General features: G+C 41.1%; 1 protein-coding gene across 2 annotated transcripts; it reads right to left on the minus strand.

The window, feature by feature from the left end:
* Window positions 1-1756: 1756 nt before the first annotated feature.
* Window positions 1757-17133, minus strand: GKN1 (gastrokine 1). Of its 2 annotated transcripts, none has more exons than XM_042245137.1 (6): window positions 17080-17133; window positions 5513-5566; window positions 5281-5418; window positions 4217-4327; window positions 2632-2808; window positions 1757-1997 (listed from the first exon to the last, which is right to left on the minus strand). In XM_042245137.1, the coding sequence occupies exons 1-6, from the start codon at window positions 17089-17091 to the stop codon at window positions 1938-1940; spliced, it is 552 nt and encodes a 183-aa protein (XP_042101071.1). In that variant the 5' UTR covers window positions 17092-17133; the 3' UTR covers window positions 1757-1937.
* Between the last annotated feature and the right edge of the window lie 800 nt (window positions 17134-17933).

Here is a 17933-nt window from a genome sequence, read left to right on the forward strand (position 1 = left end):
CCCTGTTTATAGTTCCTGATGCAAGAGACAAACAGGCTCCAGGACTACATATTTGTGACTGGACTCCTGTCTCTATTTTGAGATTGACACGTTAATATAAAAACCAGCAACGGAAATAGAGTAAATAGCTGGACACTGGACATTTTTATGGCAAGGACAGAGTGAAACTAAACCCTGTTAAAAGATTTCCATCCTTGTGGCAAGGGAGACATTTCACATGCTCAGAAAGACTCCTTGGGGGACCAAAGGAGGTAGTACCATCCCATAATATGTGATGATAATATTCCATAGGCCTCTGGGCTGGAATCCATCTTGGAAAAAGCTTGCACAGGCATGTCAGGGAGGGTCTTAGGGTAGGTCAGGTGTGGAAAAAGAAATCAGATAATTGGTTAGAGACAAACAGAGATCCAGAAAAACTGCCCCATGTGCATAACTTCACTGCCTCTTTGCTGCACTTCTCCCCACCAGGAGGGGTACTCACATCCGGCCTCTCTGGGTCTGCATCTCTGTCTTGCTTCCACATTAACTAAGCAAACCACTTCTCTGTGTGCTCTCCCACTTGTGCTATGTCTCTAATAATAAACTTTGTACTTGCATGAATAGCTTTTGCCTCTGGGATAAATGCATTATTTTTGCTGGGGGCAAAGAAAAATAGCTTCTAGCCTCTAGTCTTTGCTGTCTGGTGGCAAGGATTCCTGTTTTTCATACAGGCTTTCCAGATCCGATGCTTAGGCAGGGAGTTAGGACCTCACTTCATGCCACCATTCACTGCTGCCTCGCACCAAGATCAGAATTGTTTCAGAATTTAGAAAATTATAATTTTTCCCAATAAGGGCTGGTAAATATGGGCATTTTCCCAATGCCATTTCCACCATTTCAATGTCCTTAGTTTTGTTTGTTAGATTATTTATAGGTGTTTTATACAAAGACATGGTAATGGATTAATATCCTCTCATGGCATCCAGGATATAAAAAACATATGTGGGAGTAATTTTTAAAAAATGAGCTGTAGTTTCATATTGGAACACACACCAATTGGCACCTCTGTTTTCTCTGAGATTATTCTTCAGTGGAGACCTCAATGCTGTGTGTGTACCATGTGACTTCACTCCCCTGCCCATCAAAGAGTGGAGGCTGTGGGCTCTTGAACCATGCATTGTGAAGAAAATTTGGAATATGGATTTAAAAGTATGAGACGTGATCTTGTGAGCTGGAAAGACACAAAAACATGGGAGATGGAGATAACATTCTGGTTTAGCCATCTTCTGCCATGAATACAGAGAAAGTCATCAAGATGGAAAGAAGAGAGAAGTTGAATTTGAGAGGAGCAGAGAAGAACTATATGTGGTTTCAGAGAGAAGGAGCCTTGGGTCTAGCAGCCAATATAGTTCCAAGACCCAAGTCTTCTTCTCCTTTTCTTTCTCTAAGAATAATTTTAGATATTCTAATATCCTTGCAATACCCTTTCCCCTCTTTTGGCTTATGCTACTTTGAGTGGATTTCTGTTGATCTGAAATGTTACTATGCACATCAACTATAGGGCAGTCTTCAGAGCAGTTGATGGTCTTGGAACTATTCCCAGAGCTGTGGTTAGTAGTGTCCGAGGCAGCTGAAGGGGCTCTTTATAAGGGACAGGTCCTGAATACAGGCTAACGGTTGGGTCTAATGTACTTCGACAACTTGCTGCCACCATACAGCACTTTTGACCATGAGCTTTCCAAATAGAAATACTAAAGAATTTTAGTATAAACTGAACTCAGTGCTAAATAGGTTTATTGACTCTTAAGGAAACCAAACAGGACTAGAAGAGAACATTTCAGAATGATATGATAAACACCATTAGAACCCACATTTTTTTAAATAGAATATTCTGATGACTAAATCCACAGGAACTTTTTTTTTTTAGTTCTCCATTGCTTCTTCACATAAGGAAATGTTCAGAATCCAGAGTATATCAACCTTGAAGCACTTTTCTGGGTACAGAATCGGGTTTGCTTCTGATAAAAAAAGAAGAAAGCACTATCAATGCCTTTTCAAGGACCCGTTTTTGTGGGGATGGTGGTGAGGAATGTTGCATAGTTCAAACCAACTCTGCAATAATTTCAAGATTTAGCTAGCTAGCCATAAATTAACCAATAAAGAGATCTAAAAAGTTGGTGTTATATTCGGTCCCTGAGTGGACACTCTGTTTCTATGTAAATTATTGTTTGAATGCTCAGAATTGGTGATTGTTTGAGCTATAAGAAACCAACAGATTCTATCAGCATTCTCCTTGCATTTAGTGATTTATGCATTTCTTGAGTTTACTCTAGATTCACCCATGAAAGGAAATATTTCAGAATGGTTAAAAATCACAGAATCCAGAGCCAAAATACTTAGGAATGACCCAGGCAAGGAGTTTGTGTCCTCTTTCTGTGCCTGTTTCCTCATCAGAAAATGAGAATAACAATAAAGACTATCACATAAGACTGGGATCAGAAGCAAACGAGCTAACTCACCTAAAGCCCATTGAATGGTGTATGGCACAGAGCAAGCACTACTTAAGTGTTAGCCTTGATCACCACCTCCTGAGTAATTTGTGTCCTCTGTGGACAGGCCTGAAAACAGACTGACAATCCCACCAGCACTAACTTGGAATGCGCAGTAGGGGAGTTCCTCACCCTGAATCTCTTCAGCCATGTATGTTGGAATCCCCTTACACATGGTAACAACGGATTCTCCAAACTGGTCCAAGTTGTTGACTTTGTCAGGCTTGACTGAGTAGATCAGGCTCTTGGGAGGTGGTCCCTCTGGTCCTCTACCCTGAAGCTGAGTGTGGGAAAGACAGGTGACAAGAAGGAGAGAGAGGAGTGTTAAACCCAGTGGTTTGTTGAATTTGGGAGTTGGATACAAGGCCAAGCAGAGACATTGCTTTGCCAACAAAGGTCCGAATAGTCAAGACTATGGTTTTTACAGTCGTCATGTATGGATGTGAGAGTTGGACCATAAAGAAGGCTGAGAGCCGAAGAATTGATGCTTTTGAACTGTGGTGCTGAAGAAGACTCTTGAGAGTCCCTTGGACAGCAAGGAGATCAAACCAGACCATCTTAGAGGAAATCAACCCTGAATATTCATTGGAAGGACTGAGGCTGAAGCTGAAGCTCCAATAATCTGGCCACCTGATGCGAAGAGCTGACTCATTGGAAAAGACCCACCTGATGCTGGGAAAGGTTGAGGGCAAGAGGAGAAGGGGACAACAGAGGATGAGTTGGTTGGATGGCATTACTGACTCAATGGACATGACTTTGAGCAAACTCCAGGAAATTGTGAAGGACAGGAAAGCCTGGCGTACTGCAGTTCATGGGGTCACAAAGAGTAGGACAACTGAGGGACTGAACAACAACAAGGCCGACAGGACATATTTCTTGGCTATAATTTTTCTATAATCAAAATGAAGAAGAACCAGTTACAATCCTGTATATCTCAACACTTTGAAATGTCCTAAGGGATTTAGCTGATTCAAAACCTCAGCCTTTCATAACAGCCTAAGTCTGAGGGTAAATTTACACTGAAGGTTGTAGCTCATTTGGTCATTTTATATTTCTTGGATTGAGCTATATGATAGTTTCTGAAAATGCAGTTTGTTTTCTTTCCACTGTCAATGAAAGATACCCACTTAAAAGTTATACAAATATAAACTTAGGCTGACATTTTAGTGACAGTTTCCTTCTCCCTGCCCACCACACCTAGGGTTACCAGATAAAATACAGGACACCCAGTTAAATTTTGATTTCAGGTAAACAAAAGATCGTTTGTAAGCATGTCCCAAATATTGCATGGGACATAGTTAGGCAAAAATATTATCCACTGTTTATCTGAAATTCAAACCTAACTAGGTATCCTCTATTTTTGTTTGTTAAATCTAATAACCCTAACCCAACTCTTCTGGGAAAATGGCCTTGAAGTGTGGAGGAGTCCCCTTGATGTGAACAGAGCTCTGTTCCCCCCATAGGAAGAGTGAGGTGTTCTGATCAGACTTCAGAGGGGCCAGTGTGAGTCTCAGCATTTGAGTGTGATGGCAGTTGCCTCTCCTCAGGCAGTTCCAACTCCTCTTCCCCTTTTGTGCTGCACAGGACAATGTACTATGTGGTCAAGAGGGAGCAACTGTGACCTTCTCATTGTTTGTTGGAAATCATAAGACCCCTCGAGCAAAGAATAAAGTGATTTTTGCTTTTACCTTGTTTTTCTTGGCCAGCATACCAAGGGCTTGAATAGAGGGCATGACTTCCTTGTTCATTTTGTGCACAAAGCACGACTTCTTCTTAAAGGATCTGATTACAGCAAAGCCCTATTAAAGAAGATGGTGGATGGTAAGCAGTATGTTCTCCAAGATGTCTTTCTCATCAGAAATTAGTTTCACCAGCAGAGGGAAATGGAATTGTGAGATCGCAATGAACTGAGATAAGAGCGCTGGATCTAGCCCTGATTTGCAATCATATTTATTGCTGACATTTGTAAGCATAGATCACAAACTCTTTGAGGGACAGATGGTTGAATTCACTCAGATTCTAGCCCAGCAAGAGTCTTCCTACATGTTTGTTTTGCCGAAATAAATTTTAAAACACTATCATATTTTAATCTCCTTTGATCTTCACAACATTTCAAGGAGGCTAGCAGGATAGTAATTAGTTTTCTAATTGACCAGATGATAAAACTGAAACTACAAAGAGTTGCCTTTTCTAAAGGACAAGTTTTGTTAAATATAGAGCTGATAATTGCAGAGTTAGGTTTTCTAACTAGAGCCAAGTGGGTATTATTTTTTGTTGTTTTTTTAGGTGCCCTTACATTTAATTTATATTGTTACATACATTTACTTTGGTCCTTTTGAATTATAAATGAAATGCCAATTTCTGTCTTTTTAGGAAATTGACAATAGAATGATGTGGACTATGGTTTGACAACGGTAATATTATGAAGGTCTTTCATCTTTATTGAGGGTTTCTGCAGGTAAGGCCAAAGGATATTTCACTGGTATTATAGCCTCATACCATTCACTGGATTCTAATTAACATTCATTGACTTGAATTTTAACTTACTATTAGAAACTTATTGACAGCAATTTTATCTAGGAAGTGAAGCTGAGTAAGCAAAAGAGACACTTTTACTTATAACTATCTTGTTTGCAATTAGAATTTACATAAGTTTTTTTAATATTTTTTATGGTTAGCAAGCAGTTTTCATTATTGTTTAAAAAGAAATGCCATGTTTGCAAAGAATAGAAACTGCATGTTGACTACCTACACTTCCGTAATCCCAGAGGGAATTCCAGGAGCCCCATCCATTGTTATTGTCAATATTGGCCACGCCATGTTCATTGTTGACACTCACTGACTGCTGCCCACTTCCACCACTGTTGTTGTTATCATTAACGTCGATATCCTGAAATTTACAAGAAATTGACAACGATTTAATACCACTTTTCTCTTTTTTTGCAAATGCATTTTGGTAATACACTTTAAAAAATGAAGCTTACATAGTCAGCAAGAGTAGGAGTCAGGAAGATGCCAAGAAGTCCAGCAAAGACAATCTGAAATCACAAATAACATTGGTTTACTGTTAAATGGCAAAATGATGTCCTCATCATCTTTTTCTAGCTAAACTTATAAAAGCTTATAAACTTATAAAAGCTAAACTTATAAAACTTACTAAATTTATTACTCTGTTGAGTGATCTGTCTTTTCTTCTTTGATCGTCAACTTTTTTAAACCGTAGAAAATTTAATGATAATGTTGAATTGTAGGTTAGTTATAAATAATTATGTTGATTGTTTCAGAATTTTTAATGTAGGTCTTAAGAAAAACTGATGAAGTATAAGTATATTAACAAATAGCGTTGACACTGAATAGCATACATGGCATGGAAATGGTTTTAAGTTCTGAGAAGCAGACCTGAAAATGAATTAAGATAACTTTCCTAATGTGGTCTAGAAGTCAAATAGGACTAATTTCCAGATCAAATTATTGACCTGAATGCTTTCTTCTCTTCCTAGACCCCCTAATCTCAAAAGCAGTCTTTTTATTAAAAACATTTTTTATTGTGGTGAAATGCACACAATATAAAACATATTATTTTAACAATATTTAACTATATGGTTCAGTGACACTAAGTACATTCATATTGTTGTTCCTATTTCCCCTTCCCATCCCACCCCCAGCCTCTGGCATCTATCAATGTACTTTTTGACTCTATGAATTTAACTATTCTAGATATCTCATGTTTAAGTGGAATCAAACAGTATTTGTCTGCATCTACAAGGCTGTGGTTTTTCCTGTGGTCATGTATGGATGTGAGAGTTGGACTGTGAAGAAGGCTGAGTGCCGAAGAATTGATGCTTTTGTGCAGGGGACGACCCGTGAAGGGTTAAGTCTTGGGAGCTCCCTGGCAGGTATGCCGGGCCCTAGGACACGTGCCTAAGCTCCCTGTCCCGCCACCCTCAAGAGTTTTTATAACCCTTAAGGCTCCAAGATGTTTGGTTTCGGCAACATTTCATAGAAGATAGATTATCTTATTGTGTATATTTCATAGAAGATAGATATTCTGATTGTGTTCTGTATACAATGGTAAGGGTCTGGTGATTGTATCCTGAGATTAAAAAACAACCTTGTGAGTGCCTTAAGTCACGTACTTTACCCTATATATACCGCAGCACAATAAAGCAAGGTATCAGCCATTTGGGGCTGATCCTCTCAACCCCATCTTTTGTCTATCTCTTATTTTCTTAGCGGGGACGCTCCGTTCTCTCCCTGTGCAGGTGTGACTCTTGCTTGTGCTGGCCGCGGCAGGTGGCGCCCAACGTGGGGCTCGAGCTCGACAGTTTTCCTCGCCACTACTCTTATTAATTGAAAAGAGTGAGTATATGAGTAAACAAGTGAATTAATTTGAGGAGGAGTAGTAAGGTATATAGTTGAGAGTATAAATATGGGACAGACGCATAGTCGCCAGTTGTTTGTGCATATGTTATCTGTAATGTTAAAACATAGGGGAATTACTGTTTCTAAACCTAAATTAATCAATTTTCTTTCATTCATCGAGGAAGTTTGCCCTTGGTTCCCCGGAGAAGGTACAGTAAATTTAGAGACATGGAAGAAGGTAGGGGAACAAATTCGGACTCATTATACTTTACATGGCCCTGAAAAAATCCCTGTCGAAACTTTATCCTTTTGGACACTAATTCGTGACTGCCTGGACTTTGATAATGATGAATTAAAACGTTTAGGAAATTTATTAAAACAGGAAGAAGATCCTCTCCATGTTCCTGATTCGGAACCCAGATATGCTGTTCCCGAGGGGGTTAAAAGCGACCCTCCGTTTTCTAACTTATTGCATCCTTCAGATAATGATGATTTACTTTCATCCACAGATGAGGCAGAATTAGACGAAGAAGCTGCTAAATACCATCAAGAAGATTGGGGTTTTTAGCACAAGAAAAGGGGCGTTAACATCTAAAGATGAATTGGTTGAATGCTTTAAAAACCTCACTATTGCTTTACAGAACGCAGGAATCAAGCTTCCTAGTAACAATGCCAAATCTCCTTCTGCTCCGCCTCTTCCCCCTGCTTATGCTCCTTCTGTTGTGGCTGGTCTCGATCCCCCTCCAGGGCCCCCTCCACCGTCTGAGAACATGTCTCCGCTGCAAAAGGCATTGAGACAGGCACAGCGACTTGGTGAGGTTGTCTCTGATTTTTCTCTTGCTTTTCCTGTCTTTGAAAATAACAACCAGCGTTATTATGAATCACTGCCTTTTAAACAACTGAAAGAGTTAAAGATTGCTTGCTCACAATACGGTCCTACCGCTCCATTCACCATTGCTATGATAGAAAATTTGGGTACTCAAGCTTTACCTCCAAATGATTGGAAGCAGACAGCTAGGGCATGTCTCTCAGGGGAGATTATTTATTATGGAAATCTGAATTTTTTGAACAATGTGCTCGTATAGCTGATGTTAACCGACAGCAAGGTATACAGACCTCCTATGAAATGTTGATTGGTGAAGGCCCTTACCAGGCTACTGACACTCAACTTAATTTCTTACCTGGTGCATATGCACAAATATCAAATGCGGCTCGGCAGGCATGGAAAAACTTCCTAGCTCCAGTACTAAGACAGAGGATCTTTCAAAAGTCCGGCAGGGACCTGATGAGCCTTACCAGGACTTCGTGGCACGACTTTTAGATACTATAGGTAAGATAATGTCAGATGAAAAGGCTGGGATGGTATTGGCAAAACAATTGGCTTTTGAAAACGCTAACTCTGCTTGTCAAGCTGCTTTAAGACCTTATCGAAAAAAGGGAGATCTGTCTGATTTTATTCGCATTTGTGCTGACATTGGACCCTCCTACATGCAAGGCATTGCTATGGCAGCAGCATTACAAGGAAAAAGCATAAAGAGGTACTTTTCCAGCAGCAAGCCCGGAACAAGAAAGGACTTCAAAAGTCAGGTAATTCGGGTTGCTTTGTTTGTGGTCAGCCTGGCCATCGGGCTGCAGTGTGCCCTCAAAAACAACAAAGCCCTGTTAACACTCCTAATTTGTGCCCACGCTGTAAAAAAGGAAAGCATTGGGCGCGGGACTGCCGTTCCAAAACGGATGTTCAAGGTAATCCTTTGCCCCCGGTTTCGGGAAACTGGGTGAGGGCCAGCCCTGGCCCCGAAACAATGTTATGGGGCAACACTGCAGGTTCCAAAAGGACCATTGCAGACCTCTGTCGAGCCACAAGAGGCAGCGCGGGATTGGACCTCTGTGCCACCTCCTACACAGTATTAACTCCCGAGATGGGGGTCCAAACCCTTGCCACAGGAGTGTTTGGGCCTTTACCTCCAGGGACAGCTGGACTGCTTTTAGGGCGCAGCAGTGCGTCTTTAAAAGGAATACTTATTCATCCTGGTGTGATTGACTCTGATTATACAGGAGAGATAAAAATATTAGCCTCCGCTCCTAACAAAATTATTGTGATCAATGCAGGACAGCGTATAGCTCAACTTCTTTTAGTTCCATTAGTCATACAAGGAAAAACAATTAACCGAGACCGTCAAGATAAAGGTTTCGGGTCCTCTGACGCCTTTTGGGTGCAAAATGTTACCGAGGCACGACCAGAACTTGAGCTACGCATTAATGGTAAGCTTTTCCGCGGAGTGCTTGATACAGGGGCCGATATTAGTGTTATTTCTGATAAATATTGGCCTACTACATGGCCAAAACAGATGGCTATTTCCACTCTCCAGGGTATTGGCCAAACTACCAATCCAGAACAGAGTTCATCCCTTCTTACTTGGAAGGATAAAGATGGACATACAGGCCAATTTAAACCTTATATTCTGCCCTATCTTCCAGTTAATCTATGGGGGCGTGATATATTAAGCAAAATGGGTGTTTATTTATATAGTCCTTCACCCACTGTGACAGATTTGATGTTAGATCAGGGCTTACTTCCAAATCAAGGTTTAGGTAAACAACATCAAGGCATCATTTTGCCCCTTGATTTAAAACCTAATCAAGATCGAAAAGGCTTGGGGTGTTTTCCTAGGGACCTCTGATTCTCCTGTGACGCATGCCGATCCTATTGATTGGAAATCTGAGGAACCGGTATGGGTCGATCAGTGGCCCCTAACACAGGAAAAACTTTCTGCCGCACAACAGCTGGTGCAGGAACAGCTGAGACTTGGGCATATTGAACCCTCTACCTCTGCTTGGAATTCCCCAATTTTTGTTATTAAAAAGAAGTCTGGGAAATGGAGATTGCTACAAGATCTTCGTAAGGTAAATGAAACAATGATGCATATGGGAGCCCTACAACCTGGGTTGCCCACTCCTTCTGCTATACCTGATAAATCCTATATCATTGTTATAGATTTAAAAGATTGTTTTTACACTATTCCTCTTGCACCTCACGATTGCAAAAGATTTGCTTTCAGTTTACCCTCTGTTAATTTTAAAGAGCCTATGCAACGCTATCAATGGAGAGTTCTCCCGCAAGGAATGACTAATAGCCCTACGCTGTGCCAAAAATTTGTTGCTACAGCAATAGCTCCCGTTCGTCAACGTTTTCCTCAGCTATATTTGGTTCCTTATATGGATGATATATTACTAGCTCATGCTGATGAACATCTATTGTATCAAGCTTTTTCGATTCTAAAACAACATTTAAGCCTTAATGGTCTTGTTATTGCTGATGAAAAAATTCAGACTCATTTTCCTTATAATTATTTGGGTTTCTCCTTATATCCTCGTGTTTATAATACCCAATTAGTAAAATTACAGACTGACCATTTAAAAACTCTAAATGACTTTCAAAAACTTTTAGGAGACATTAATTGGATACGTCCTTATTTAAAATTACCCACTTATACCTTGCAGCCATTATTTGACATCCTTAAAGGTGACTCTGATCCTGCGTCACCCCGAACACTTTCTTTAGAAGGACGAACTGCTTTACAATCAATAGAAGAAGCTATTAGACAACAACAGATTACTTATTGTGATTACCAACGATCATGGGGTTTGTATATACTTCCTACCCCCCGAACACCCACAGGGGTTCTCTATCAAGATAAACCTTTGCGATGGATATATTTGTCTGCTACTCCAACTAAACATCTGCTCCCTTACTATGAACTTGTTGCAAAAATTGTAGCAAAGGGACGTCACGAGGCCATCCAATATTTTGGTATGGAACCCCCCTTCATTTGTGTTCCTTATGCTTTAGAACAACAAGATTGGCTTTTTCAATTTTCAGATAATTGGTCTATAGCTTTTGCAAATTACCCAGGACGGATTACTCATCATTACCCTTCTGATAAATTGTTACAATTTGCTAGCTCTCATGCCTTTATTTTTCCAAAAATAGTTCGCCGACAACCTATTCCCGAAGCGACACTTATATTTACAGATGGATCTTCTAATGGAACTGCAGCTTTAATCATTAACCATCAAACCTATTACGCACAAACCAGTTTTTCTTCTGCTCAAGTTGTGGAATTATTTGCAGTCCACCAAGCGTTGCTAACTGTACCTACTTCCTTCAATTTATTTACAGACAGCTCCTATGTGGTCGGTGCCTTACAGATGATTGAAACTGTTCCAATTATCGGCACCACCTCTCCTGAAGTTCTTAACTTATTTACATTGATTCAACAGGTTCTCCATTGCCGCCAACACCCCTGTTTCTTTGGACATATTCGTGCACACTCCACCCTTCCTGGTGCCCTGGTACAAGGCAATCACACTGCGGACGTTCTTACTAAACAAGTGTTTTTCCAATCAGCTATTGATGCAGCCCGAAAATCCCATGATTTACATCACCAAAATAGTCATTCTTTACGCTTGCAATTTAAAATTTCCCGTGAAGCTGCACGGCAAATTGTTAAATCTTGCTCTACTTGTCCTCAATTCTTTGTTCTCCCTCAATATGGTGTCAACCCTCGAGGTTTACGCCCTAATCACCTCTGGCAAACAGATGTTACTCACATTCCTCAATTTGGGCGTCTTAAATATGTTCATGTCTCTATTGACACTTTTTCCAATTTTCTCATGGCCTCCCTTCACACTGGAGAATCGACACGTCACTGTATTCAACATTTGCTGTTTTGCTTTTCTACTTCAGGAATCCCACAAACCCTTAAAACAGATAATGGACCTGGTTATACTAGCCGTTCTTTTCAACGTTTTTGTCTTTCTTTCCAAATTCATCATAAAACAGGAATTCCTTATAATCCACAGGGACAAGGTATTGTGGAACGAGCCTATCAACGCCTTAAACATCAATTATTAAAACAAAAAAAGGGGAATGAACTGTATAGCCCCTCACCGCATAACGCCTTAAACCATGCTCTCTATGTTTTAAATTTTTTAGCTTTAGACGCAGAAGGCAATTCAGCAGCCCAGCGTTTTTGGGGAGAACGATCCTCATGCAAAAAACCACTTGTACGATGGAAGGATCCACTTACCAATCTGTGGTATGGGCCAGACCCTGTACTAATATGGGGACGAGGGCATGTTTGTGTTTTTCCACAGGATGCCGAAGCGCCGCGCTGGATTCCGGAAAGGCTGGTACGCGCGGCAGAGGAACTCCCTGACACATCAAATGCAACGCATGACACTGAGCGAGCCCACGAGTGAGCTGCCTACTCAGAGGCAAATTGAGGCGCTGATGCGTTATGCTTGGAATGAGGCTCATGTACAACCTCCAGTGACACCTACTAATATACTGATCATGTTATTATTATTGTTACAGCGGATACAAACGGGGCAGCTGCGGCTTTTGGGCATACATTCCTGATCCGCCTATGATTCAATCCTTAGGATGGGATAAAGAAACAGTACCTGTATATGTTAATGATACAAGTCTTTTAGGAGGAAAATCAGATATTCACATTTCTCCTCAGCAAGCCAATATCTCCTTTTATGGTCTTACTACTCAATACCCTATGTGCTTTTCTTATCAATCACAGCATCCTCATTGTATACAGGTGTCAGCTGATATATCCTATCCTCGAGTGATTATTTCAGGCATTGATGAAAAAACCGGAAAGAGATCGTACCGTGACGGAACCGGACCCCTCGACATTCCGTTTTGTGACAAACATTTAAGCATCGGCATAGGAATAGACACTCCTTGGACTTTATGTCGAGCACGAATTGCATCGGTGTATAACATCAACAATGCCAATACCACCCTTTTATGGGACTGGGCACCTGGAGGAACACCTGATTTCCCCCGAATATCGAGGACAGCATCCACCCATTCTCTCTGTAAACACTGCTCCTATATTTCAAACTGAACTGTGGAAACTTTTGGCTGCTTTTGGTCATGGCAATAGTCTATATTTACAGCCCAATATTAGTGGGAGCAAATATGGTGATGTGGGAGTTACAGGATTTTTATATCCCCGAGCTTGTGTTCCTTACCCATTCATGTTGATACAAGGCCATATGGAAATAACGCTGTCATTGAATATTTATCATTTAAATTGTTCTAATTGCATACTTACTAATTGCATTAGAGGTGTAGCCAAAGGAGAACAAGTTATAATAGTAAAACAACCTGCTTTTGTAATGTTACCTGTTGAAATAACTGAAGAATGGTATGATGAAACTGCTTTAGAATTGTTACAACGCATTAATACGGCTCTTAGCCGTCCTAAAAGAGGTCTGAGCCTGATTATTCTGGGTATAGTGTCTTTAATCACCCTTATAGCAACTGCTGTTACTGCTTCTGTATCTTTAGCACAATCCATTCAAGCTGCTCATACTGTAGATTCCTTGTCATATAATGTTACTAAAGTAATGGGAACTCAAGAAGATATAGATAAAAAAATAGAAGATAGATTATCAGCTTTATATGATGTAGTTAGAGTTTTAGGAGAACAAGTTCAGAGCATTAATTTTCGCATGAAAATTCAATGCCATGCTAATTATAAATGGATTTGTGTTACAAAAAGCCTTACAATACTTCTGACTTTCCGTGGGATAAGGTGAAAAAACATCTGCAAGGAATTTGGTTTAATACTAATGTTTCTTTAGATCTTTTACAATTGCACAATGAAATTCTTGACATCGAAAATTCTCCAAAAGCTACTTTGAATATAGCTGATACCGTCGATAATTTTTTACAAAATTTATTTTCTAACTTTCCTAGCCTTCATTCACTGTGGCGAAGTATAATTGCTATGGGCGCGGTTCTGACTGTTGTGCTTATCATAATTTGTCTAGCTCCTTGTCTTATTCGTAGCATTGTTAAAGAATTTTTACATATGAGAGTTTTAATACATAAAAACATGTTGCAACACCAACATCTTATGGAGCTTTTAAAAAATAAAGAGAGGGGAGCTGCAGGGGACGACCCGTGAAGGGTTAAGTCTTGGGAGCTCCCTGGCAGGTATGCCGGGCCCTAGGACACGTGCCTAAGCTCCCTGTCCCGCCACCCTCAAGAGTTTTTATAACCCTTAAGGCTCCAAGATGTTTGGTTTCGGCAACATTTCATAGAAGATAGATTATCTTATTGTGTATATTTCATAGAAGATAGATATTCTGATTGTGTTCTGTATACAATGGTAAGGGTCTGGTGATTGTATCCTGAGATTAAAAAACAACCTTGTGAGTGCCTTAAGTCACGTACTTTACCCTATATATACCGCAGCACAATAAAGCAAGGTATCAGCCATTTGGGGCTGATCCTCTCAACCCCATCTTTTGTCTATCTCTTATTTTCTTAGCGGGGACGCTCCGTTCTCTCCCTGTGCAGGTGTGACTCTTGCTTGTGCTGGCCGCGGCACTTTTGAACTGTGGTGTTGGAGAAGACTCTTGAGAGTCCCTTGGACTGCAAGGAGATCCAACCAGTCCGTTCTGAAGGAGATCAGCCCTGGGATTTCTTTGGAAGGAATGATGCTAAAGCTGAAGCTCCAGTACTTTGGCCACCTCATGTGAAGAGTTGACTCATTGGAAAAGACTCTGATGCTGGGAGGGATTGGGGGCAGAAGGAGAAGAGGCCAACAGAGGATGAGATGGCTGGATGGCATCACAGACTCGATGGACGTGAGTCTGAGTGAACTCCAGGAGATGGTGATGGACAGGGAGGCCTGGTATGCTGCGATTCATGGGGTAGCAAAGAGTCGGACATGACTGAGCGACTGAACTGAACTGTGTATATGGAGAAGGCAATGGCACCCCACTCCAGTACTCTTGCCTGGAAAATCCCGTGGACAGAGTAGCCTGGAAGGCTGCAGTCCATGGGGTCGCTGAGGGTCAGACTCGACTGAATGACTTCACTTTCACTTTTCACTTTCCTGCATTGGAGAAGGAAATGGCAACCTACTCCAGAGTTCTTGCCTGGAGAATCCCAGGAACGGGGGAGCCTGGTGGGCTGCCGTCTATGGGGTCGCACAGAGTCGGACACTACTGAAGTGACTTAGCAGTACTGTGTATATATATATTCAAAGCAATGGGTTAGTAACCAGGTTGGATATGAATGATGAGAAGCCAAAGATGGAGTATCTGGCTATCAAATGTGCTTAGTAGAAGGGAAGTCAATCACTGTCCCAGGATACCTGGGTAATCATACTTGTCACTGAGTACATGATACTGGCTCTCAGAACACAGAGCTTTATGCAGGATGCACACTTCTGGGTCCCTGTCTTCATTTTCTTTGCCTGGAACAAAATGGTTTGAGACCTGCACTAGTGATTCAACATAATATTAAAAAAAAAAGTTTGATGTATCCCCTGATAGTTTAAAAGGAAGGATGAAAAAAATCAGATCTGGAAGAAATTTTAAAGATCTATTAGTACAACATAATTCTTCACAGATGAGAAAATGGAGCTTCAGAAGTTGAGTGACTTGGCCAAGGGTGTACCTTTTGTTCATACCACAACTGGAAGAGAAATCAGATCTAACCTGTGTCTGAAGTTCTTTTTTTTTTTTTCCTTAACCTTCCTATCACTAGCACTTATTTCCAGAAAATTATTTCACACTTGTAACTCCATTATGAAGCAGAATCTACTGTCCTATATTTTAATGTTTAGTATGTCAAAATATGAATGTTTATTCACCCTACTCTAGCCCTTTTGCATCCTGTATGAGACACACAGCATCACTGGTTGCTTTGGCAGAATTTTGCTATCCATTTGCTACTCTCTTAGCCTTTCTGAGAGGTTCTTCTGTCCTTTCTCTTCTCTGTGCCAAGGATTAGACCAACGAAATTGTAAGCACCAGTCAGATATTTAGCAAATTTTCCAGTGGGCTATGAAGGGGATTCTTTGGCACGTTTTTCCCACTGCTTTTTCCTCCTGTCCTTCAGCTCTCTCCCGGGACTCAAGCTAGGCCAAAACTAATGAAACTCAGGCCCTGATGTCTCACTGCAAAAATTCATTGAGAGACAAAGTTTTAAGAGGTGGAGTTGTTAGGATCCAGAGAGAAGCCACTCTTCAGGGTGTGAACCATTGCCAAGGGCAAGGGCTGGAGCCACGGAATTAGGCCTGGCTAGGTTTTGTGAGGGGGTGGAATTCAAATGCTAATGAGCGGGAGGATCATCCCTACCATTGGGGAACCACCCACTCCTCCCTCTTTTGACCCGCCTTGGAGCTGTCCTGCCACCTCTGGGTGTGTCTGTTGCCTTATAGATTGGGGATTAAGGTTTACTTGAATTTGACTTGTCATCTTAGACCCAAGTGATTTTAATTGGTTTACATTATACCCTTGTGCTATGTCATTCTTTCAAAGGTTGTGCTCTGCCCCCGTCCCTCCTGTTTCATGCTCTTTGCCTGAGCCCCATCCAGACCGACAAGTTTGCCTCTACGATCTTCTGGAGAGACAACCAGAAAATAGCTGGCCTTGGGAGGGAAATACTCTATAATATCCAACTCCCTAATCCTACCCAGCTAGAGAAGGCAATGGCACCCCACTCCAGTACTCTTGCCTGGAGAATCCCAGGGATGGGGGAGCCTGGTGGGCTGCCCTCTATGGGGTCACACAGAGTCAGACACGACTGAAGCGACTTAGCAGCAGCAGCAGCCTTTTACATGAAACAAATGAGATGATGAACTAGCTTCATGCTTTTAGTATTTTCATGAATATAAGACGATAGACAGGGTTCAAGGCAAAACTTTGCTACTTAGAGATCCATTTCACAGGAGGAAATGTGACAGTAAGTCTCTCACTAAGTTATTTTGATAATAAGCTTTTTATCTTGCCTGAACCTGCTCAGTAGTTTTTTTGTCAAAAAAGGAATTCAAGAATGTAATGAAAAATCAGATATTTTCTATAGAGTTAGCAGCTGTTTGCTCTGTGCCCAGATCTGAATCAACAGATCCAGAAAGCAATTTTTTTTAAAGATAGCATAGTATAAGATGCTCTGACTAATCCCAGTATAATTATCCTTTTCTATGGAGATGCTTATAAATGCCATGATTCCATAAGAAGGGATTATTCTTATTTCTACAAGTTTTTCCATGACAGTGATATTGTAATAAGAAGCATACTCCCACTTAGCTGAGAATATTAGCAGTTTCCAATTATAAGGTAATAAATTAAAAAGGAACAATCTACTCACTGTGAACTTCATCTTGACTTCACCAAAGCAATGAAGCTGAGATGACTGGTATGCATTCAGATAAAAAGTGTTCTCATATTTGTACTTGGCCAGCTTTACTCAAGCTAGGTGTGAACAGGTGGGGCCTAAGGCTTATCTTTCTCCATTTTCCATATCTGTGCCACATTCCGGCATACCAGGAAGCCTTTTGGAATATCCACCTGGTTGGCAAGGCATTTTGACATGGAGCTGATCTGACTCACTATATGTTGACATTGAAGATATCAAAATGAGCAGTATGATTGATGACAACTTCTGGTCCAATTGAAGCCGTGGCTGTGGGTATTTTATACATTGATATTACTGAGATTTGGGAAAAGAATCATCCCTAAAATCAAACAAGATAAGAAACTATGGACCTTGCAGAGAGCAGCTCGTGCAAGAACGTGGCATGGCTTCCTCTTCGTACCTTCAGCTGAGCCACTGTGATGTTTTTACTTGGGCTAAGACTGAGCGACTGAACTGAACTGAACTGAAGCTATTCTATTAGGGCTTCCCAAGTGGCGCGGTGGTAGAGAATCTGTCAGTGCAGCAGACACAGGAAAGGTGGGTTGGATTCTTGGGTCAGAAAGACCCTCTGGAGGTAGAAATAGTAACCCACTCCAGTATTCTTGCCTGGGAAATCCCATGGATGGAGGAGCCTGGTGGGCTACAATCCATGGGGTTACAAAGATTTGGTCACAACTGAGCATATGGGCGTGCAAACATATTCTATTAGCTACTCCCACCAAACCTATATCTTTCTCTGCAATCCTGCACTCTCTCAGTGATAGGACCATACATCTGGTTAGAAAACTAAGGACTCTCTGTGACTC

The sequence above is a fragment of the Ovis aries genome, chromosome 3 (genome assembly GCF_016772045.2).
Source record: "Ovis aries strain OAR_USU_Benz2616 breed Rambouillet chromosome 3, ARS-UI_Ramb_v3.0, whole genome shotgun sequence".
NCBI lineage: Eukaryota > Metazoa > Chordata > Mammalia > Artiodactyla > Bovidae > Ovis > Ovis aries.

Bases quoted from the DNA above. Each gene is read 5' to 3' on its own strand.
- GKN1 (XM_042245137.1), bottom strand. The intron at 5,419-5,512 runs GTAAGCTTCATT...TGTAAATTTCAG, and splicing joins CTCCTACTCTTGCTGACTAT to GATATCGACGTTAATGATAA. The intron at 4,328-5,280 runs GTAGGTAGTCAA...CTTCTTTAATAG, and splicing joins CCCTCTGGGATTACGGAAGT to GGCTTTGCTGTAATCAGATC.